A 23976-nucleotide genomic window follows, 5' to 3' on the forward strand; every position below is an offset into this window, starting at 1 on the left:
ACACACGTTCATGACAACAAATTCTGATTGTTTTCTGACATGCCACAATTACACAGGGTCTTTGGCAGACCAGACCTGAAGCATTGTGTATGCGTTCAGTCTCCTAACTTAATGTCCACACCATCGGGGAACAGAGGCAGTGCTCACTAGTCAGTTCAGGTCTATTGTCAGAGAACATACATGACATCACATTCAACCCTGAGATTCTTCTCCCTGGGTCTATGACCACATGAGGAGAGATTGGATCGAGGAGGACTTGTTCCATCTCAAGTTCAGAAGGATGAAATATCTCATCGCCTCATGAATAGTGCTCGACAGCTGGATTCTCACAGGTTCTGAAGGATGAGGAGACATCTCTGACTGAACCCAGCATGTCGCTCCTCCTAGCGATATGATTCTCAGCCATTTTGTTCCTCTCACATACCACTTCCTAACCAAAGAGCACCTATGGCATTTATGCCACATTGGAGGTTGAGTATAACCTCAGAAACCCCAGCAGATTTCGACAGACGTGCAGTGGAAAGTGTGCTGACCAGCTGCTTCATCTTCTGGTTTGGGGATACCAGTATTCCTGAGTGGACAGCCCTCAAAAGGTCAGGGACACAGCCCTGGATATCACAGGCAAACCCCTCTCCCCACTATCCAGAACATCGACAGGTATTGCTGTTGTTGGAGAGCAAGGATCCACCCCACCCAACACACACTCTGTTCTCGCTGCTGCCATCAGGAAAGAGGTACAGGTCCCACAAGACTCGCACCCCCAGGTTCAGGGACAGCTGCTCCCCCTCCACCATCAACTTCCCCAACAACAAACTCATTCAGGGACCCGTTGAAGGACTTGTGCGGTTTATTGATTTTTGTGTCCCCCCTCTCTGTATTGCACAGTCAGCTTGTTGACATTTCTTTTGCTGTTGACCTGCGTACATTTTTTGTACATGACCAGAAAGTGGTCATTTTGCCTGACCCGCAGGTCAAAGAATCAGAGGGTGTGATATGTTCTCTGACAATCAATCGGAATGGAAATGACCGGGCGTCCTACCACGGATAGCGGGTACCAGCCCAGATAACCGTCTCTCCCACCTCGGCCAGCAGATCCCGACCCGGAAAACCGTGCATTCCGCCGGAAACCCACCGGCTTCACCGGGCACAGCCCGGGACCACCGGCTCTGCTTTGTGTGTAATGCAGTGCCTGGGATGCGCAGCAAGGCGATGTGGTCCGATGCGGGCTCACAGACGGACCGGGGCGGGGGCGACCCGCGGTGCCGGTCACCTTGCGAGGGGACCCGGGCTCCACTCACCGGGCTACAGGCTGCCAGCCCCGCCTTCGCCGCCGCCGCTCCGCCGACCAGGACCAGGACGCCGACGGCCAGGACACTGCGGCTCAGCATCGCCCGGCCCACGGCACGCATCCCGCCGGCTGCTCTGCCCCGCCGCTCGTCCCCGGCCCGGCACGCTCCCGCCGCTCGCTGACGGCGTCCGCCTCCTCTCCCGCGGCGCTCGTCCCCGCCGTCAGCTGTGTCACTCCATCGAGGACATTGTCTTCTCAAAGCAGCCTCGACCCTGAAGGACCCCCACCACCCAGGCCATCAGGCGACCACCAGGAAGGTGAGCACTCAGCGGCACAAGGACAGCTAGCTTCTCCCCCTCCGCCCTCAGATTTCCGAATGGACAGTGAGCCACAGACTCCACCTCACTTTCTCTCTTCTGTTGCACGAATTTCTTTCTTGGAAATGCCATTTCTAGCGATATTTGCAATGTGATGCCACCACAAAGCAACTCCTTTCCTGGTCTCTTCAATGAATTCGGCTCCTGAAATGGGCAGATGAATTCATTTTTGTTCTTAGTGCAGGATGAAGTGATCTTTTCAAATGGGCAGACAGATCTTTTGGGGGACCTGGTGAGTGTTAGGGTGAGGGGAGAGTCTGATAGCTGGTGAATTTTAAACGGTTCCTGATCTTCAGCTTTCTGTACCTTCTGTCTGATGGATGGTCAGAGTGAGAAGAGATGCTGACCAAGATCATTTATGAGGTTGGCTGCCTTCTTGAGGCCACACGCCCCTAGACATGATGGAACCGGCCCAGTTTGTTACCATTTAACCACAACCATATCACCATTGACGGAGCGGAAACAGGCCAGGTTGGCCTTTCGAGTCCGCACCGCTTCACTGATTTTGGGCGCCCTCTTCAGCCATGAGTCCCGGTAGATCGTCATTCAATGCCAGTGGAATCAGATGATAGCAAAACTATGAGCCAACAGATTGGCTGTCTGTGTACCAAAAATAGTAAAACTTGACGAAACTGGATTTATTCAGAAAAGACAAACAATGGACAAGATCTCTAAGTTCATTAACTTAATCCATGCAGTACAAGGAAAGAAAACTCCAACAGTGGCAGTTGCTTTTGACGCAGAGAAAGCCGTTGACAGGGTAGAATGGAATTATTTATTTAAACTACTCCAGCGGTTCAACCTACCAGAGAAATATATTCATTGGATTAAAGCATTATATAAGGGACCATTGGTGAAGGTGACAGTAAATGAATATATAATCGAACCAAGGTCAACTTGGCAGGGATGTCCACTATCTCCCTCATTGTTTGCTTTCGCTCTAGAACCCTTGGCAGAACTGATAAGAACAGAAAATAAAAGCGATAAAAATAAAAGGAATATAAAATCAGTCTATTTGCAGATGATGTCATAGTATGCTTAACAGAACTATCAATAAAAGAATTACAAAAGAAATTGAAGGAATATGGAGAAGTATCAGAGTACAAGATCAACGCAAATAAAAGTGAAATGATGCCAATGAATAATGCGGATTTCACAAAGTTTAAGAAAGAATCACCATTTAAATGGCAAACACAAGCAATCCGGTACCTAGGTATTAGACTAGATAATTTATTTTGTATCGTTAAAGATACTATATCAATGAAGTTTTATTTCCAGAGTTGCCTCTCACATGCAGTTGTTGGTAGCCCAGGGAACAGAGTGAATGGTTGGGTTACCTTCCTTCCCAGGATGTGGACATTGCAGGCAATGTATTGACCATTCTAATCCACCCCTGTTAAAGGTCAATTGGATGATTTGGATGCACATGTCAAACAGACGGCTGAGGATGATGGATGTGGTCAACATCGGTGATCCAGAGGAGTTGTTGCAACACTCCGGTAATTCTGTCGGGATCTTTATTGCAGTGTTCTCCAAAGTTCCAGGTGTATTTCTCAATCTGAATTTAAACTCACAAACGCCAGAGGTGGAATTAAATGTGCAGCTCCACACATTCCTAACTCTGGCCGCTCGTGCAGTAAACAAACCACCACAAGTCACTGGCCAAGACACAGAGAACTCTTGTACAAAACACAGACCATCTAGGTCATCTAGTGGAATATCTCATCGCCAGGCCTGGCTGGAGGTGAAAGGAGCTTCCCAGCCAGATCCTTCTTGTTCAACACATATTGTCCTTGGGATGGCTGCAGCAGAGTGGAGACCATCACCCACCTCTTTGCCAAATGTAGATGCAAAGAGTGTGTGGGGAGGGACATAGGGGGCTTTGTCACAGTTCATCTCCAGCAGCTGCATGACAGAGGACTCCCTGATCTACGGGCTGTTCCTGGGGACACACTCTGAGTCTGACATCCAGAACTGCTGGAAGACCTCTGGTCAGCCAGAAACCTGTTGGTCTATCGGTGAGGGAAATGCTGATGACTGGCACATTCCAGGCTGCAGGAGTATGTCCTGAGGGACACACCGAGGCTGGGCGCAGCCAACATGAGGATGCTGTGGGGAAGCCCCACAGTCTAGAGTCCTCCCATTATCGGGCACTAGGGGGCTGACACTGAGGGAAGCCCTCAACTAACCTACAGAGGGGAGGGAGAAACGACAAGATGCTCTTTCTTCTTCTTTGGCTTGGCTTCGCGGACAAAGATTTATGGAGAGGTATGTCCACGCCTGCTACAGGCTCGTTGGTGACTGACAAGTCCGATGCGGGACAGGCAGGCACGGTTGCAGCGGTTGCAAGGGAAAATTGGTGGGTTGGGGTTGGGTGTTGGGTTTTTACTCCTTTGTCTTTTGTCAGTGAGGTGGGTTCTGCGGTCTTCTTCAAAGGAGGTTGCAGCCCGCCAAACTGTGAGGCGCCAAGATGCACAGTTAGAGGCGAGATCAGCCCACTGGCGGTGGTCAATGTGGCAGGCACCAAGAGATTTCTTTAAGCAGTCCTTGTACCTCTTCTTTGGTGCACCTCTGTCTCGGTGGCCAGTGGAGAGCTCGCCATAGAACACGATCTTGGGAAGGCGATGGTCCCCCATTCTGGAGACGTGACGCACCCAGCGCAGTTGGGTCTTCAGCAGCGTGGATTCGATGCTTGGGGACTCTGCCAGCTCGAGTACTTCGATGTTGGTGATGAATGTTGGCCAATGAATGTTAAGGATGGAGTGGAGACAGCGCTGATGGAAGCATTCTCGGAGCCGAAGGTGATGCCGGTAGAGGACCCATGATTCAAAGCCGAACAGGAGCGTGGGTATGACAATGGCTCTGTACACGCTGATCTTTGTGTGTTTCTTCAGGTGGTTGTTTTTTCAGACTCTTTTGTGTAGTCTTCCAAAGGTGCTATTTGCCTTGGCAAGTCTATTGTCTATCTCTTTGTCGATCCTTGCATCAGATGAAACTGATCATCAGAGGGTAACTGATATAAAGAGAAGAATGTAAAACATGAAATGTACATCGATGACTGACAATATGTAAAAATTGTTTGGACAGTTTTTCTCTATTGTAAATAACTTAGTCAATATGATATAGAAACCCGGCAGCACAATACAGCCCCTTCGGCACACAATGTTGTGCCAAACATGTCCCTACCTTAAAAATTACTCGGCTTACCATAGCCATCTATTTTTCTAAGTTCCATGTACCTATCCAAAACTCTGTTATGGTATCCATTTCCACTACCGTTGCCAGTAGCCCATTTCACACAGCCACCACTCTCTACATAAAATACTTACCCTTGACATCGCCTATGTACCTACTCCCCAGCACAAACCCGTATCCTCTTGAGGCAACCATTTCAGCCTCGGGGAAAAGCCTCTGACTATCCACATGATCAATGCCACTCATCATCTTATACACCCCTATCGGGTGACCTCTCGTCCTCCGCCGCTCCAAAGAGAAAAGTCCGAGTTCACTGAACCTGTTTCTATAAAGCATGCTCCCTTAACCAGGCAAGATCCTTGTAAATCTCCTCTGCCCCCTTTCTATGGCTACCATATCCTTCCAGTAGTGAGGAGACCAAAACTGTGCACAGTACTCCAAGTGGGGTCTGATCAGGGTACTAGATAGCTGTAACATTACATCTCAGCCCCTAAATTCAATCCCATAACTAATGAAGGCCAATGCACTGTATGCCTTCTTAACCACAGAGTCAACCTGCACAACTGCTTTGAGCCTCCTATGGACTCGGCCCCCAAGATCTCTCTGATCCTCCATTCTGCCAACAGTCTTACCGTTAATACTATATTCTGCCATCATATTTGTCTGAACAAAATGAAGCACTTCACACTTATCTGGATTGAACTTCATCTGCCACTTCTCAGCCCAGCTTTGCATCTTATCAACGTCCCACTGTAACCTTTGACAGCCCTCCACACTATCCACAACACCCCAACCTTCGTGTCATGGTGACACTACATAAAATTTTGAACAGTCTTTGTAAATAACTTACTCAATATGATTAAAACTATGAATGTAAAGTCTTGAACAGTTTTTTTTTCCTGAATTGTATATAATTTATTGCAAATTAAGTATATTTTTGTAAAAAAAACCTCTTGTATAAAATACCTGTGGAATTCCTGAACCAAAATTGTAATCTCCAAAATTTGAAGGCTGAACATTTCTCATTGTTGGAAGCAAATGTAACAAGATATATATTTAATTTATTTGATTTTTCAGGGTCAAATGCCAGTGTTTCAATGATCCACACACCCACGAAGGCCGACAGATGTTCTACAACAATGCTAATTCACTGAACAACAAATTCTCCAAACAAATATGTACGCTTTCTAGAAATTTAGAATCACGGAAACAAATGATTTGGCCCATCAAGTCTATGATGAACCATTTATTCTGCCTAGTCCCACTGACCTGCACCCAGATTACAGCCGTCCATACCCCTCCCATCCATGGACCTGTCTGATCTTCAGATTTCGTATTTAAATTGAAATGTCGACATACAGTACGGGAACAGGCCCTGTCGATCCACGAGCCTGAGCCACCCAATTCTACCCATGAACATTTTGAAGAGTGGGAGGAAACTGGAATCTCCAGGAAAAACCCACACAGACGTGGGGAGAATGTACAAAATCACAAGCTCCTTACAGACATCGCAGGATTCGACCCCCAGGTCCCAATTGCTGGCACTTTTACAGCGTTGCATTAATCACTATGATGGCCGTGTCAGAGTACATACATAAATCACATACGAACCCTGAAATTCTTTTTCCTGTGAACACGGCAGAATTACCTCTTATAGATAGTGAAAAAATACTGTACACAGTGTACACAGATAAACAAAGAAATGTAAACAAACTGCAATACAGAGCGAATTTTAAAAAAATCAATAAAGTGCGCAAGTAAGAGTCCTTAAATGAGTCCCTGATTCAATTTGTTGTTGAGGGGTCTGATGGTGGAGGGGGAGCAGCTGTTCCTGAACCTGGTGGTTCGAGTCTTGTGGCACCGATACCTCTTTCCTGATGGCAGCAGTGAGAAAAGAGCATGTGCTGGGTGGTGTGAATCCTTGATAATTGCTGCTGCTCTCCAACGGCAGCGTTCCCTGTAGATGTTCCCAATGGTGGGAAGGGTTTGTCCTGTGATGTCCTGGGCTGTGTCCACTACCTTTTATAGGGCTTTATGCTCAGGGGTATTGGTGTCCCCATACCAGACTGTGATACAGCTGGTCAGCACACTTTCCACCACACCTTTAGAAATTTTCAAGGGTTTCTGACGTCATCCCAAACCTCCACAAACTCCTGAGGAAGTAAAGGTGCTGACGTGTTTTCTTCATAATGCCATTAGTGTGTTGGGTCCAGGAAATATCCTCTGAGATAGTGACTCCCAAGAACTTAAATCTGCTCGCCCTCTCCACCTCTGATCCCCCAATGATCACTAGATGTGTACGTCTGGCATTCCCTTCCTGAAGTCAACAATCAGCTCCTTTAGTTTTGACATTGAGTGCAAGGTGGTAGTTATTGCACCATTCAGCCACGTTTTCAATGTCCCTCCTGTCTGCTGGCTCATTGCTATTCTTTATACAACCCACTACTGTGGTATTGTTGACAAATTTGTAGACCGTTTTATTGTTGTACCGAGCCACACAGTCGTAGGTGTAAAGTGAGTCGAGCAGGAGGCTAAGAACAAGCCCTGTGGTTCTCCGGTCTGATGGAGATTGTGGAGGGGATATTCTTACCAATCTTCACTAGATTATGGTTTAATCTTCACTTAAATGACAAAATCAAACTCACATCCACCACTCTGCTGGCAGCCCGTTCCACAGTCTCACCAGACTCTGACTGAAGATGTTCCCTTCAAACATTTCACCTTTCACGCATGTCCTCCAGTTCTTGTCTTAGTGGGAAAAGCTTGTTGGCATTTACCCTATCTCTATCCCGCATAATGTTATGCACAAATTATGTGCAATTTTGAATTTGGAGGCTTTTTAACTTGGTTTCAGAACTTGGGTCTTATTCGTGAGACACAGCATTGTGTAACAAATTGACTCCAGAATAGCACATTTGAAGAGGTCTTGGGCAGATGTGGACTGAGTTCTGGAGAGGAGTAGTTTCAGAGCATACAAACCAAATGCAGGCAAATGGGACTAGCCCAGAATGGACATTGGGCTGAAGAGCCTGTTCTGTGCTGGGCGACTCGATGACTTATTTTTTACAAAAGTTTATTCAAACGACAACCACACAACAAAACACAAACTATTCACAGAACTCCCTCGAAACACACTATTTACATTGTTGGAAATTCATGATAAAAGGTAAATTAATACCAGCCCTCTGTTACATACAATTTACATTTTCAAATTAAAATCCCAGTATTCTTATTTATGATCACGTGGGTCCCCTGGAGGGCCCACCATTCCCGTAACTTGACCACCGACCCCTCGGATACCGCTTGGTCCCGCTCCAACACCGCATGGGCCTAGGCAAAATGGTGATAAAGGGGCAGGAGGAATCTCTCTGTGTAAGGTGACAAGAATTGTGGTGGAAACGTGTATCAAGCTTCAAATTCTTTGGTGTGCACATTTCCAATGATTTCCCCTGGTCCCTGAACTTCTCCATCCTGATCAAAAAGGCACAACAGCGTCTTTATTTCCTGCGGAGCAGAAGAAAGTTCACCTCTGTCCCAGGATACTGATGGGCTTTTACCACTGTTCCACAGAGCATACTCACCTCTGGCATCTCGGTTTGGTCTGGCAATTGTCTCGTATCAGACCGTAAAGCACCGTAAAGCACCGTAAAGACCGTAAAGCACTCCCATGGGTGCTGAAAACTACCCAGCGGTTTATCAGCATCCAATTGCCCATCATTGAGAACATCTATCAGGAACGGTGTCTGGGCCGGGCGAAGGCTAACTTTGGACCTTTTGTTCTTCTTCCATCCGGTAGGTGCTACAGGAGCCTCTGCCCTCAAACCAGCGAGCTCAAGAAGAGCTTTTTACCCCGAGGCCGTGACCCTGCTGAACCTTATATCCCAGCGCTGAGTGGTCCCGCATTCACTTTGGACTGTCAGTACTTTTAGAATTGAATGCGCTTGTTTTTATTCGTCGGTAGTTATTTGTATAGGCACAGTTTTTTAACTTCTGGTTGGATGCTAATTGTATTTCATTGGCTTTGTATTTTACTTGTCTCAGTAACAATAAAGTTGAATCTAATCTATCTAATCTAAAATTTTCAAAAGATACCCCAATGCAAGGTCTCTCATCATTGTCTTTCCACAAGAGTCGTCAATCTTCTCAGCAATGCGTCGATTGGGATAAATTGTTTTCAGGCAAGAATGTGTGAGGTAAGTGGACGACCTACACAGGTGAAATTGTGAGAGTACAGAGTTTGTATGTTCCTGTCAAGATTAAAGGCAAAGTTAGCAGGCATAGGAAACATTGGTTTTCGAAGGATATTGGGCATTTGGTATAGCAGGCAATGTGGAGCAAATGAGGTACTTGAGGAGCATAAAAAATACAATAAAAACCTCAAGAAAGAAATCAGGAAGCACTAAAAAGACATGATGTTGCTCTGGCAAACATTTTCTTCATCCACACAACCTGCCTGTGCAGAGAACTTCGTTCCATGACAATCCTGATTCCAGACACATGAATTCTGACCCTGACACACCTCCCCAGCACCAACACACAGATTCTGTCCCCAACACACCTCCCCAGCACCGACACACAGATTCCATCCCTGACACACCTCCCCAGCACCGACACACAGAATCTGTCCCTGACACACCTCACCAGGTCTGACACACGAATGAAAGAACTAAACATCAAGTAGGCTCAACATGAGAAGAATGTCTGATAAAAAGATACCAAAACAGCTAATTTAACGGAATCAGAATCAGGTTTATTGTCATGAACATGTGTCACGAAATTTGTTGTTTTGCAGTAGTAATATTGAACATTCCAGGTGCAAACATTGCTGTAAATTACAGTTTGGTAAATACAAGATTTAAAAATAGTGCACAAGAGGGAAATAAGTGAGGTGGTATCTGTGGTTCATTTTCTGTTTCGGAATATGATAGCGGAGGGGAAGAAGTTGTCCTTGTGCCACTGGGTGTTCGTCTTCAGGCTCCTGTATCTCCTTCCTGATGGAAGACAGCATGGCCTGTGTGCTGAAGGTCCTTGAGGATAGAGGCTGCTTTCCTGACACACCACCTCTTGTAAATGTCCTTGATGCAACGGAGACTGATGCCCATGATGGCAGTAAAAATATTTAAAGAGAAATATACATACTGCAAAAGATGTGGTGCTGAAATATTTGCTTGGCAGGAAAAATATCAATAAGATAGAAAGAATACAGAGAAGATTTACTAGGATGTGGCCCGGACTTCAGGAACTGAGTCACAGTGAAAGGTTAAACAGGTAAGGATTTTATTCCTTAAAGTGTAGAAGAATGAGGGAAGATTTGATAGAAGTATTTAAATATTATGAGGGGGACAGAGTAAATGTAGGTTGACTTTTTTTCCACTGAGGGTAGGTGAGATACAAAACAGAGGACGTGGGTTAAGAGTGAAAGGGGAAAATGAGGGGAAACTTCTTCACACAGAGATTGGTGGGAGTGTGGAACGAGCTGCCAGCTGAGGTAAATGTGGGCTCAGTTTTAACATTTGAGAAAAATTTTGATGGGAGTGGTATGGAGGACTATGGACTAGGTGCAGGTCAGTGGGATGAGAGAGAATAATATTTCAGCACAGACTAGAAGGACAGAAGGGGCTTGTTTCTTTGCTATAATGTTCCATGGTTCTGTGGTTCTATTTTTTTTTATTTCAAAGAAGATTTAGTGGTTTCAGTTTTTTAAAAAACTTCAGAAGCTGGAGATCTGAAATAAAAAGAGAAAATGCTGGAACCCCTCAGCAGGCCAGGCAGCGTCTGTGGAGAGTGAAACAAGGTCAACCCTTCAGGTTGTCAGACTTGGAGGAGACAATAGAGCTTGTTCAGCAGCAGGGAACAACGCGTGAATGGAAGCAGTTAAAAAGCGAGAACATCGACAAAGGAATGTTGGAGTTGTGAAATCCAGAGCAGGAGGTGCCGGCAGATCAGGTTAGACACGTTCCCCACTCCCAGAGGGAAAGGCAAGGTTTTAAAAAAGGCAGAAGTTTTGATGAGCCAATATTGTTCATGGGAAGGGTGAACGTCCATAAAAGACACATCCACCAGATGCAGGATGAGAAAGAGCTGTGTTGACTATTTACTGGCTGGGCACAAGGGCATCAGGGGCCAGGTTAAGGAACACATGGTTCTTGTCAGCTGGTGACTGAAGACCGGTAAATCAATGAGCAGGGAGGAGCCCTTCAGTGGATACTGCCTGAGGTGGACATGTGCAACAAGTTGGTAAGGAGGTGCAGAAGCATTCTCCACCCCTTCACACACCCACACACACGCGCGCACGCACGTGCAGGCATACACACACAACAGCAATCTCTTGCCTAATTTCAGCTTTTGATGAAGAGTTTGGACCTAAATGTTGACCATTCTTTTTCTCCCACTGATGCTGCTCCATCTGAGGAGGAGAATGAGAATTTTTTTTAAAAGCTGGTATTTTAAGTACTTTTAGGATCTTTAATTGAAAGTTTACCTGCATTGAACTGATGAAATAATCTTTGATGTGTGTATTCTCCAGTACAAATTAACATGTTTCTGGATGAAGGTGCTAATTATTCTAAAGTTACTTCAAGAACATGTCTGCCAGCGGCCAGCCCAGTCACCAGTTTCAACATTACCTGGTTGTAGAGTGCGTCGAAAGAACCAAAGACTTGTTGATCCAAACCAAGGCTTTTATGAACTAAAAGACTGGAGCATATCACAAGTCGGTCGACCAGTCCAGAATGACCTGGTCTGGCTAGGACCTGCCAGTAGGTGTGGCTACACTCTCAGCCAATCACAGTCATCCTACACTACCATCTGTACATAGACACACTGGTGATAGAATCTGGACTATCATACTGGTGTCTCTTTGATTTTGTGCCCTATCTTGGCTACTACCCCTGTATTTCCCCCCCCCCCCCCCACCTTTTAATCCCCTGTTTTAATCTATCCCTTTCAAAGCATTCCCTCCAAGACGTCATTAGTCTGCCAGATCTGCTTGCTTAGTATGATCTATTGTTGGTAACCGGTTCTCACGTAAAGATCAGGACATCTAGTTTTCAGGGCTGCAGTGTGGATGAAGAAGCTGATGAGAACAAGCTGGGCTTGAGAATTCCTTCCACACAGGAGCATTACACTGTCAGTCTCTTTGATTTTCTAGATTCCCTTTCCTTCCTCCATTCCAATTTTGCCACAAGTACGAGTGCTGTGGGAACGGCAAACAGGACGATCCAATGACCTGGTGGCATGTGCCAATATTGAAACACTTCAGAGACATTCTGAAAATCTTTGAATCGCTTTCTGTCCAACATGTGACTGTTTGCCTTCCAATGGCACCCTCTAAATCAGTGGTTTTGAAACGTTTTCTTTCCACTCACATCCACCTGAAGTAATCCCTATGCCATCGCTGATCTGTGATTTGTAAGGGATTGCTTCAGGTGGGATGTGAGTGGGAAGAAAACATTTGAAAACCACTGTTTTAATTGTCCCTGATTGACTTGTTATATGCACAGTTTCACAATTCCAAAGGAAATGGACCAAAGACCATTTTTCTCAAGCAAAATAATGCAGGTACAATTGGTTCTTGAGCAGTGATTTGCAGTATCTTTTTCTCTTCTTGCCAGGATTTGCAGAAGTTGCTGGGGGAATTACACCTCCAGGATCCTGGTTACTGCTGGAATCTCTCATTTTATTTGTGATTTGTTTTTGGGAACATCTTGATAAAATTCTTGTCAGAAAGGTATGTTTAGTAATGGAAGAGGGTGCACGTGGCTCAGTAGGTTTTTGTCGGAATTGGTGCAGGCTTTGGGGCGATGTAGGCCGCGTTTCCATGGAGACCGAGTGGAAGTGAGCGGGGTGGGCTTCCGGCGACGGGAGGGAGCGCTGCCTCCATCCTGGCATTTTGTCATCCTGGTCTCTGGCCGCTGTCAGAAAGTGCCCGGACTAGGAACAGGAAGTGAGTACGAGCGCGGCGGCGATGCCGGAGCGGTGGCACCGGCAACCGGGCGGCGGGGCGCGGGGCGCAGCGGGGGAGGCCCGGGCTCACCCTCAACCCCGTCCCCGACCCGCCAGCGTGGGCCGCAGGCAGCTGGGCCCTGCTCCAGCTCAGGGATAGGGGGTGAGCTGAGAGGTGGGAGGGGGGGTGAGAGAGAGGAGGGAGAAAGAGGGAAGGAGGAGGAGAGGGGGAGAGGGAAGGAAGAGAGAGAAGGAGAAGGGAGAGAGAGGGAAGGAGAAGGGAGAGAGAGGGAAGGAGAAGGGAGAGAGAGGGAAGGAGAAGGGAGAGAGAGGGAAGGAGAAGGGAGAGAGAGGGAAGGAGAAGGGAGAGAGAGGGAAGGAGAAGGGAGAGAGAGGGAAGGAGAAGGGAGAGAGAGGGAAGGAGAAGGGAGAGAGAGGGAAGGAGAAGGGAGAGAGAGGGAAGGAGAAGGGAGAGAGAGGGAAGGAGAAGGGAGAGAGAGGGAAGGAGAAGGGAGAGAGAGGGAAGGAGAAGGGAGAGAGAGGGAAGGAGAAGGGAGAGAGAGGGAAGGAGAAGGGAGAGAGAGGGAAGGAGAAGGGAGAGAGAGGGAAGGAGAAGGGAGAGAGAGGGAAGGAGAAGGGAGAGAGAGGGAAGGAGAAGGGAGAGAGAGGGAAGGAGAAGGGAGAGAGAGGGAAGGAGAAGGGAGAGAGAGGGAAGGAGAAGGGAGAGAGAGGGAAGGAGACAGACAGGGTGGATAGAGGAGGAGAGGAGATGTAGTAGTGAGCATAGGAGATAGTGTGATGGAAGGAGAAGGGTAGTGGGAGGAAGGGCTCAAGCCTGAAATGTTGGTGATATGAAATGTTACCTCTATGAAGGACACTGTCTGACCTACTGACTTTCCCCAGCTTTGAGTTTTTACTTCAACCACTGTGTCTGCAGACTTGGGTGGTGCTATTCTATGTTTGGGTGGGTAAATGTCAAATATGTGAGGAGGTGGGATGATCAGAGTGGGGAGGGAACTGGAGTTGCAGGTGGCTGGGGTTTGTGGTGGGTGGTGGTGAGGATGATGTGGGAGAGGGTGCACAAGTGAAGATCAGAATGGTGGAAGGGGAGTTGCAGAGGAACATGTGAAGGTTTGTGGTAAGGGTGAACGATGTGGGAGAGGATGTTGGGGTGAAGATGGAAATGTCAGATTGCAGTGAAAGGGAGTTGCAGGCGGCTGGGGTTTGAGGTGGACATTGGAGGGGCGTGTTCTGGACCAGTCTTCTGAGTAAACCCTCTGTAATCTACAACATGCTGCCTCCATCCTTGTGTACATTGTGCAATAAACTATGAATTCATATATTTGTTTTCATGTTTTGGCTCTTCATCGAACTAGAGATGTTGAGACATTGTACGTGGTCATATTGTTTCTCATCAGTATTGCACCAGATATTTATGTTGGCCTTCTCCATGTACTTTAGGGTGCATGGACATTTTTTTCATATGACTTTATTTATCTTTGTGCACTTCATAGAGATTTGTGCATATTTTGAACTATTGCCATAATTGTACTTGTTTGATTGATATTAAAGATCTCCTATGGTGCATACTAACTTTTAAAGGCAGTTTCAAATATTTACAAAATTATATTCGATTCACTGTTAAGTGTGGGCATAAGTTACAATGTGATAGTAGCATTCAAGAGGATTTAATTAAATTTATATATGAAGCATGGTAACAGCCCCTTCTGACCTACGAGCCCATGCTGCCCAATTAAACCCAATTGACCTACAATTCTCCTTCCCCCCCCCACTCCCTGTGTGGGAGGAAACCAGTGCCCCCGGAGAAAACCCATGCAGACACAGAGAAAGTACAAGCTCCTTACAGACAGCGCGGGATTCAAACCAGGGTCACTGGCGCTGTAATAGTGTTGTGCTGGTCATTATGCTAACCGTGCTGCTCTAACTAGATACATGTAAACGCCCGGAATAGGTTATGTTTTGTGTGTGCAAATAGCTGAATTTCAGTTTAATTTTGCGATTGTATTCGGCCCAGGCACGTGCTGGACTGTTCTGTGAGCATGTGTGGCAAAACCTAAAATCTAGTTTGTGTGGCAGTTTTTTCCCCAGGTAAAGATTATAGCAACATGGTTTTGTCAAATCATGGGTTAATTGTATTCAATTTGTGTGTTTGACCTGTCCAAATGGATAGGTAAGTGATTTCAGACTTTGAATCATAATTTCAGATTTTTGGTCTAAACTAGCTGTTCTCAACCTTTTTTGACCTATGCTTCCCCCCCCCCCCCCCCAGGACTCTACTCAAAGTTTATGGGTCCCCTTCCCTGTGAAGCAGTCAGTTTTGGTTCTTCTGTAGTTTTCTCCTACCAACTACATTAAAAAAAAAACATTTGTTTTATGTGAGGTGAAAAGGGAACGTTGTGAGCTAACGTCTGATAGCGGGTACTCGGGACCATTACAATGGGGACCTCTAATGTTCAAATATTAATGGGGAAATTTGCTTGAGAAATAACAGTTTTGGCAAAGTTTTAAACTAGAATGTACAACAGGAAGCCAAAAAAAGAAACGGGCTGGTGTTAATGACGAAAAGTTGCAGGTAACCAAGCGGAGCCTCCAATACTGGGTCCGGTGTCCATTTTTAAATATTGTGGACAACTGACCTTTTAATCCATTGCACAATTGATGTGCTGTTTTAGGAAATCAGGTGGGATATTAGTCAACTTGTGGCATTTGCTGGAACATTTCAAAGACTAATAGATGCACTTCTGAATCCAGAATGTGTTTGCACTGATTTCCATTTTATGGATGTATATTAATGCAATTCTCCTACTTTTTCCTTCTATATAATTCTAATGTCTTCCGAGATCAAGAAAGTGCTGTACTTTATCAGATCAACGTAACTGAGTGTATGCTGTGGATGTAGCTGTGGGCTTCACTAATAAGCAATCTGTAACTCCAAAAAATCAGTTCCAAAATGTTAAAGAACCCAATACTGAGGTAAAGGCTAAAACTATCTCCTAAGTTGCAGACAGGTATATCTGGCTCACGTGAAAAACCAAACAAAGCATTTAATGGACATGGTTCTATTTTGATCTTTCCAAAATCTCTCTAAAATTTTGGGTTCTCCCAAAATATGGTTCAATGAAGCTTCAAAAATTTTACACTTCTCACATAGTGGATCAATATCTGCATAAAAACAAGATAATTTAAGTTTGGACGTGTGTGATCTATGCACCACCTTAAACTGTAATCAGCAATGCCTCACACAGAATGAAGAATCATTATTCAGGCTGAGAGCAGAGAACCAATCTACATCTGAAAATCTTGTGTTCAAATCTTATTCCCAAATGCTCTTAATCCAAACCATTGAGACTGATCTTAAATCCAATAAATCATTATAAATGTTTGATATTAATCCACCATAAAAAAGTAATTAAAAAAATAAATCAAGAATATTAATCTTTGATATTTGAGGGGAAAATCAGAAAGCGTAGAGTGAACAAAATGCGGTTACATGATGTAGTGTCCTATTTAAGTTTGGAGAAAATTAGATACAACATTAAAGTTTCAATTTGACAAGATGTGGGGCCCATTCATAGAATACGATCATGACCAGAAGAATAAAATTTTGAATATTCTGGACATTCTCTGTCCAATGGCTGCAGGTCGCCATCAGATCCATAATTTCCCTCCCTCTTCTTTTACAAAGGTTTCCTTAATGAGAGGGAAGTGGTTGAGTAGATTTAGTTTTTAGGTTTTTTATTCTTTTTCTTTTTATCAATTTTGATTAGGATTAATTTAGCAAACATGGCTATCATAGATTAATTCAATCACTTGTTACTTGTAGATTAAGGAACTGTAACGTAGTTCCATCTCTTTTGTTTATGTATATGAGATGACTTGTTAAGTGTTTTCCTTAAATTTTTGTATGTTAAACTCAAAAAATATTTAAAGAGAAATATACATATTGCAAAAGATGTGGAGCTGAAGTATATGCTTAGCAGGAAAAATATCAATAAGATTGAAAGCGTGCAGAGAAAATTTATTAGGATGTTGCCCAGACTTCAGGAACTGAGTTACAAAGAAAGATGAAACAGGTTCAGACTTTATTCCCTGGACTGTAGAAGAATGAGAGGAGATTTGATTGAGGTGTTTAAAAATTTGAGGGGGACGGACAGAGTAAATGTATATGGGTAGGTGAGATACATGGATTAAAGGTGAAATGTTTAGGGCAAATTTCTTCACACAGAGACTGGTGGGAGCATGGAACAATCTGCCAGCTGAAGTTGTGAATGCAGGCTCAATTTTTCACATTTAAGAAGAATTTGGACAGGTATGTGGATGGGAGAGGTATGGAGGGGTATGGACTGAGTGCAGGTCAGTGGGACTAGGCAAAAAAAATGGTTTGGCACAGAATAGAAGGGCTGAAGGGGCCTGTTTCTGTGCTGTAATGTTCCATGTTTCTTTTGACATTGCTTGTATGTTTTCAGATATAGCATCTCCCAGTTTGTTTCACTGCACAGGTGACTCTCAATTTATTTGTGTTGATTAAAACATTTTAGAAGCAATGAATGCGCTTCTGAATCTAGAACAGGCACTGATTTCTATTGTGTAGATGTGTATTAATGTTGGCTTTGGATGTTTGCATGTGTTTTACACTTTTCCACAATAAACTTAGTGGTTTGTTGTTTAAAATGTGCATCAGACCTAGTGCTGGAGACCCGCCTCGTGTTTAGTAAATTATCCGGATCGTAAGTCTGGCAGAACTCGTGGCTCGGTACCACAATGAACAGTAGATGGCACCAGACGTGCACAATGGACATCACAGCAAATATGAAAATGAGCGCAGTCTGAAACAAAGGCAGCTAATGCTGGCAATACTCATTTGGACTGACAGCATCTGTGATGCAAGGAACAACCGGTGTTTCAGATAAATTACCTCTTCAATAGAAGTGGCATTTTATCCTACATTGTTGTGGAGGTTGAAAATTATACCTCAAAGATTAAATTTATTGTCAGAGTACATAACATGGCATCTCATACAACCCTGAGATTCTTTTATTCCCCAGTTGACCTCTGACCCACCCTAAAACAAGTTGCTGGGTCACATGAAGATGAGATCCAGGTAGCCACCAGGTCATGTCTGAGCATCTGTGGGATGGACACCTCCGGCATTGCTGGCAAGGAGTTTGCTGCCAGAGTCTCCGTGAAGGCTGATGTACTCCAATCCCTGATGGGTGCGACATCCAGCATTCTGGGATACTGTAGCCTCCTGTGTTGGATATGGAGATTGAATTTAAAAATAACAACAGATACTGGAAATCTGAAATGCAAACCAAACTGCAGAAAGATTTAGCAACTCTGAGCAAATTAAACTGAAGTGGTGGTTGACGATCCATCAGAGTGGGGTTTATCCTGCTACAGTGGTTTGGCTCAGTTTGTCTCTCTGTAGAGCCTGAACTGCTGGCCATGGCCCACCACCCTGGTATTAGCAACACAAGCTGCTTTCAGGTGGAATAGCTGGGAGAATGCGGCTCCAGAGCTGGCTGTGGGTGTGTGTGAAGTGACATTCAGGTGGCAGCGCTGAAGGCGCTGTTCTGGCACCTGAAAGTTCCGCAGTGGGGAGAGGCGCCAGGGAGCAAACCCCAGCTCTTGTCGACTGTGGTCATAATCCCTCCCACTTTCAAGTGCCTAGGGGCAGCGCTCAGAAGTTGAGAATACTCCTCGGGTCAGGGTTCTCTGCTTTCAGGCGGCCTCCCAACTGCTGCATTCGGGTATTTTAGGCAGCTTTACGTTGGGGTATTCTGGCCACCTGAAAGCGGCTGCAGACAAAAGTGCTGGAGAAACTCAGCAGGTCACGCAGCATCTACAGGAAATAAAGGACAATGTTTTGTGCCTGAGCCCTTCGTCAAGGTATGAGCAAAGAGCAGGCAGGTGCTTGAATGATTGGGAGAGGAGAGGGGCCTCTCTCCTCTTGCACCCTGGCACAGCCTCTACACTGCCACTCGAGATTTCTGTGCTTGAGTCACTGAATAGATCCCACAATACCTGCAACCTCTAAGATTTGTATTTGGGGGTGGGGGTGGAGGGGTTTCAATGAATAATGCGGTTATTTGGCCACAGAACGAAAGGTTAAAAACACGATGACCAGAAATGATGAATCACTGTCATCACAGGTGCGAGTCCTCACTGATATTTCTCACACAATTATTGTAATAATGCAAATTAGAGGATCAGCATCTTCATCTTCTGTCCAGGCACCCACCAACCAGAAGGCATTATGATTGACTTTCCAGTTTCAATTTAACCCCACCCCCCCATCATCTCTCCCCCCCCCCACCCCCCCCCCATCATCTTTCTTCTAGCCTTCTCTCCCTCTTTTCCCTTTACCTCCTGTCAACTTTCATGGAGCCAGAATCAATTCTCACCTCTCCTCTTATCATATCCAATTGCTGCTTTTTGCTTCTAATTTGAAGAAAACTCAGGCCTGAAACATTGATAATGCATTTGTCTCCTGTGGACACTGAGACTGGCTGAGTTCCTCCAGCATTTCTGTGTGTTTATATTGCAATCACAGTGTCGACAGACTTTAGTGTTCCACTCCCACAAGCCTCACTCGCTGAGGAGGGAAGGACTCAACCCTGTGCCCAGCGTCAGACTGAGTTCACTACTTCTCAGAATTGTTGGCAGGGCATTGCACACGCATGGCAAACTAATCTTATCAAATAAAATTTCTGTTAGTACCGTGGTCTGTGTGTGATACAGAAAACCGCACCTTACACTTGCTAATGAGGAGGTTGTGCAGACACATGGTCCGCTGCTCCGACCATTTACATTAAGTTAGCCCCACAAAACCTGTTCCAGTGTTTAGCCTTTCAGGGCAGGTGGGCCCAGCATTTATTGCCCATCCTTAGACAACCGTGAGTTGGTGCTGTAACCTACTGCATTTTCTGCTGCCAGGGCCCGTCCACGGGGCTCTCACGTGTCACTGGTTTAACCCTGTGATGGCAAAGGAGCAGCTTTGTAGGTGCGCTCCATGGGGAGCTGTAGTTATCCTATCGGTGCAGATTATTTAATGGGCCAGGTAGGAATGTTTTGCAAATAGTATCATCTCTGATTGCTTTATTGAAGCAAAAGCTACAAACCTTTGGTTTATGGAGTTGATACAGTACATATTTTGAACCACTTATTTTGGTTGCTCGCTGTAAAGCCACTCAGACAGTCCTTACTACATCTTTCCTTTGTGTCTGTGTCATGCCCTTTTGAAGTCATTGATCCCAAGGTCTACATAAGAGACCCTGAGGGACCTTGGCAAAGTGGCTCTGGAGAGGATGTTTCTTCCTGTGGCAGAATTTAGAATTAGAAGTTTAAAAATATAAGAGTTTGCCCATTTAAGATGGAGATAGAACTATTTGTTTCTGATGGATGTGATTCTTTGGAACTCCCTCAAATGACAAAGGAAACTATTTTTGAGGACAGAATGAGATAGATTCATGGTGAGCAAGGGGGTAAGAAGTCAGCATGGTTGGATAAGAATGCAAAGCTTGGGTTGTAATCAGATCAGTCATGATCTTGTTAAACAGCAGAGCAGTTTCAAGGTGGTTCCTCCCAACTGGACCTGAATCCTAACCCTCTCCTTGCTGGAGCTGCAGCCCATTATAACTCACCACAGGTTTTACTTCCTGCAGTTTAACCCCTATCCAAAACCTAGCCCTATGTCCCCAAATTTTTCTTTGTATCGATACCTGCCCTGATCTTGTGCACCTCTACCAACCTTTGGAGCCACCCCAGTGCTCTGACTTAACCTTCCAGCTAAATCACCCAAAAACTATCCCAGTAATCAAAAAACAAAAATAAATGGACATTCTGCAAATCGGAAGTAAAGGCACAGGTTTAGATAGCCTTTGTGGAGGAATGAAGCGGACGAGCTCTTCGATTCAGTGAGTTTTCATCGGAATACTTCTGCTAAATCTCAGCGTCCTCTCAAGAATCTTCATCCTGACTGAGTTGTGCTTCTACAACTGGATGCCTCACTGATATGGATTTCAAGGACTTTATAAAGGCTCCGTACATCTTCCTGTTTTTCAAGTACATTGTCATCTGGGCAGACGAAACTGCTTTTTCCCCAGACCATGGTGCACATGCACGTAATACATTTCTCACACAGCACATCATGATCACATACATAGAAATATAAAATAAATATTTATAAATAATGAGAGTCCCAGGGCTTCAGGATGACATTCGTATCTCTTCCCCCGCCCCTCACCATTTACGAAGCCCCTTTGCTTTCCTGATGATCCCCTCAACACACCGTCTCCTTTAATCCAGGCTATGAAACCCAAGGTCCCTGGCTTCAGAACCACACCCTTAAATCTGCATTGCTTCCCTTTGTTCCTTGTCAAAATGTATCAGTGTACCCCTGTGTCCAGTTGCATCTGTCACAAGTTTGCACTATTTGCAATTGTTGGTTTTGAATTGAATTGTTTGTCCAACATTCTGAGATATTGTGATTTTAAAAATTTGTTCTGCGTTCTATCCAGGCAAGTAAACCTATCCAACAGTGTAGTGCACAGTTAAAACGAAATTACAGGGGAGGGTGTTAAAGAGGAAGGTATAGTTAAACAGGGCAAGGTCCATTCAAGAGTGAAAGCAACAGGAAAGAAACTCTGGAGTCTGGAGATGCATATACCTTTTCCCCTTCCCCACCCCTCCATCTGGGCATTATTGACAGGTTTTAACATTTGGCTCTGTGTTCTGTACCTGGTCCCTCTGACCCTATGTGATAATTATCCCTTCATGATTGATCCCTTCATGAGCATTCGTTGTTGCTCAGTGATATCAACTCCTTTACTGGCATTTACCGCTGCAACATCGGTGGCAAATAGATTCAAGGTTCTTGTTATTGTCCCTTAAATAATGCATTTAACATGCATGGTGTCCTCCACCTTTTGTCTGCTGTAAGGAAAACAATGAATTTGGGTTCCCGTGTCTAACAAACAGCATTAAATCTGAGGAGGAATTCATAGAACCGTAGAACATTACAGCACAGAAACAGACCCTTCACCCCTTCTCGTCTACGATGAACCATTTTTTTTGCCTAGTCCCACTGATCTGCACCAGTCCATAGCCCTCTATACCTCTCCCATCCATGTACCTGTCCAAATTCTTCTTCAATGTTAAAATCAAGCCCACATTCACCATTTTGGCTGATAGCTCATTTCACACTCCTACCACTCTCTGGGTAAAGAAGTTCCCCTAAACTTTTCCCTTTTCACCCTTAACCCATGTCCTCTGGTTTGTTTCTCACCGACCCTCAGTGGAAAAAGCTTGTCTACATTTACTCTGTCTGTCCCCCCTCCATCAAATCTCCCCTCATTCTTCTACACTCCAGGAATAAAGTCCTAACCTGCTTAACCTTTCCCTGTAACTCAATTCCAGGGAACATCCTAGTAACTTTTCTTTGCACTCTTTCTATCCTAATCTTCACTCCTGGCTGGCATTGATTGCCACTGGAAATGCACCAGATAAGGTGAACTAGTGTTTATTTCATTTTGTCGCTCCCACAGAATGCCGCTGAGGCAATATCTGTGAAACATCGAGAGTAATTTGCTCTGAAGCAAATTGCAAAAGCATGAGGGTGTGAAAAACTGTACAAAATCATGTGTCTTTTTCTGAGATTCATTGCATTTCCCAAAGAAACCCTTTTAAAAATGGGCACCACTTGCACAGATGGTTAGTTTTCTTGGATTGTATTTTCCACCTCTATTGTTGCAAAATGTTTAATTCAATAGATAAATAATATTTTGTTTCTGTTTATTTCAGATTGAGTATGAACACAATTGAGGGTGAATCTAGCACAGTTACCTTGGAAACAATCAGTTCAGTAACTGTAGCCCAGGACACTGAAGGCAATCTGATTCTACACTGCCCGCAAAACGGTACAGATAACCTGGATCATTCATTTGTTTTCTGAACATATACAGTATTCCAAGGTGCTGATACCTTGCATATCGCTGGCTGAGTTCGGAGAGCAATGCTTAATGTAATATTTCTCCAGCTTCTCATTATTTTCACCCCTCTGGCTCTTTTTAAAAATACTTGACATAATGGACATTAACAGGCCCTTTTGGCCCATGAGTAAATGCTGCCAAAATACCCCAATTAATCTACAAACCCTGTATGTTTTGGGAGGAAAGTGGAGCCCCCAGAGGAAACCTACACAAACAGAGGGAGAACGTACTGTCAGTGCTAGATTCTAACTCTGGTCGCTGGTGCTGCCAGCTGACAGCCGAGGTTCTAAACGCAGGGCCACAATCAGTGCTCTGTTGGGGTTTCTTGCATTACAGAACGGCGATGATCAGGGTGGGAGGAAGTCTTTAAGCACTGACTGATCAGTTTACTCTCACAGATGCTTTAATGCAGGAAAATACTCACCCCACTCCTGAATTTGCTCTTGTTGCATCCTTGTCCCTCGAAAGCAGTGACTTTTACAACAAAAACAGCTGTAGATTAGTTGTTACAGTTCTGTAGATGTCCTGTGAAAATCCAAAAAAATGTGTAATTCTATACACATTAAAGCCTATGGTATCCGGCACCTAAAGGGGATCAGTAGATGTCAAATAAGTGAACTTTCCAGTTGCTTGAAACTGCATGTTGTGTGATTGGTGAACTAACTGCAAAGCACACCAATTTTAAACTTCCATTTTTTTAACCCATTTATTTTCCGCAATGTCTTTGCGGGTTTTTGAACCCATTTATTTTCCGCAATGTCTTTGCAAGTTGCTTGTATTGCTTGATGACGCGTTTTACTGTCTTTGCTCTTAATGAAAGATTTAACACATCGATGGATGTTTGAGGGGTGGAGGCCTTTAGCTGCTCAGTTTCACTTTGCCATTAGGGGTAAAACAACCCTGCTCTCCTGAATCCTCCCAGTAACCTCTCACCCATGCACCCATCCTTGTCAAATGTCTCCCTTTCATTGGGAAGTTCAAACATTGGGGTTCCACTGGCCTGGAGAGGGAGAGAGATTATGTTTAAGCAGTTACCTTGAGTTTTACATTCATCCACAAGAGGGGAAAGCCCCGCCAATTGCACCCCATCAAGACCCCTCAATAAAGACCCCGTCCTCTAAACTCAATTGGATTTCAGCCTTAGCCTGCCTAACATTTCTAC

The 23976-nt window shown here is 44.9% G+C and overlaps 2 protein-coding genes across 6 annotated transcripts in view; one reads left to right on the forward strand and one right to left on the reverse strand.

Annotated features, from left to right (window-relative positions):
- The window catches only part of elapor2b (endosome-lysosome associated apoptosis and autophagy regulator family member 2b), a 65240-nt gene extending 63583 nt beyond the window's left edge, over window positions 1-1657 (reverse strand). The window contains exon 1 of the mRNA XM_069909071.1: window positions 1299-1657. Within this exon, the coding sequence (XP_069765172.1) occupies window positions 1299-1409 (111 nt within the window). The 5' untranslated portion in view covers window positions 1410-1657. The remainder of the gene's footprint in view (window positions 1-1298) is intronic.
- A 9362-nt stretch (window positions 1658-11019) lies between these two features.
- Window positions 11020-23976, forward strand: part of dmtf1 (cyclin D binding myb-like transcription factor 1) — a 50655-nt gene continuing 37698 nt past the window's right edge. For 3 of the 5 annotated variants that reach the window (XM_069909590.1, XM_069909591.1, XM_069909588.1), the window contains exons 1-2: window positions 12726-12805; window positions 22627-22742. In XM_069909590.1, coding sequence (XP_069765691.1) covers window positions 22634-22742 — 109 coding nt within the window. In that variant the 5' untranslated portion in view covers window positions 12726-12805; window positions 22627-22633. Of the gene's footprint in view, window positions 11098-12725; window positions 12806-22626; window positions 22743-23976 lie in introns of those variants that run through there. The other 2 variants (XM_069909589.1, XM_069909592.1) reach the window with 2 other exon arrangements.

The sequence above is a fragment of the Narcine bancroftii genome, chromosome 13 (genome assembly GCF_036971445.1).
Source record: "Narcine bancroftii isolate sNarBan1 chromosome 13, sNarBan1.hap1, whole genome shotgun sequence".
In the NCBI taxonomy this organism is placed as follows: domain Eukaryota; kingdom Metazoa; phylum Chordata; class Chondrichthyes; order Torpediniformes; family Narcinidae; genus Narcine; species Narcine bancroftii.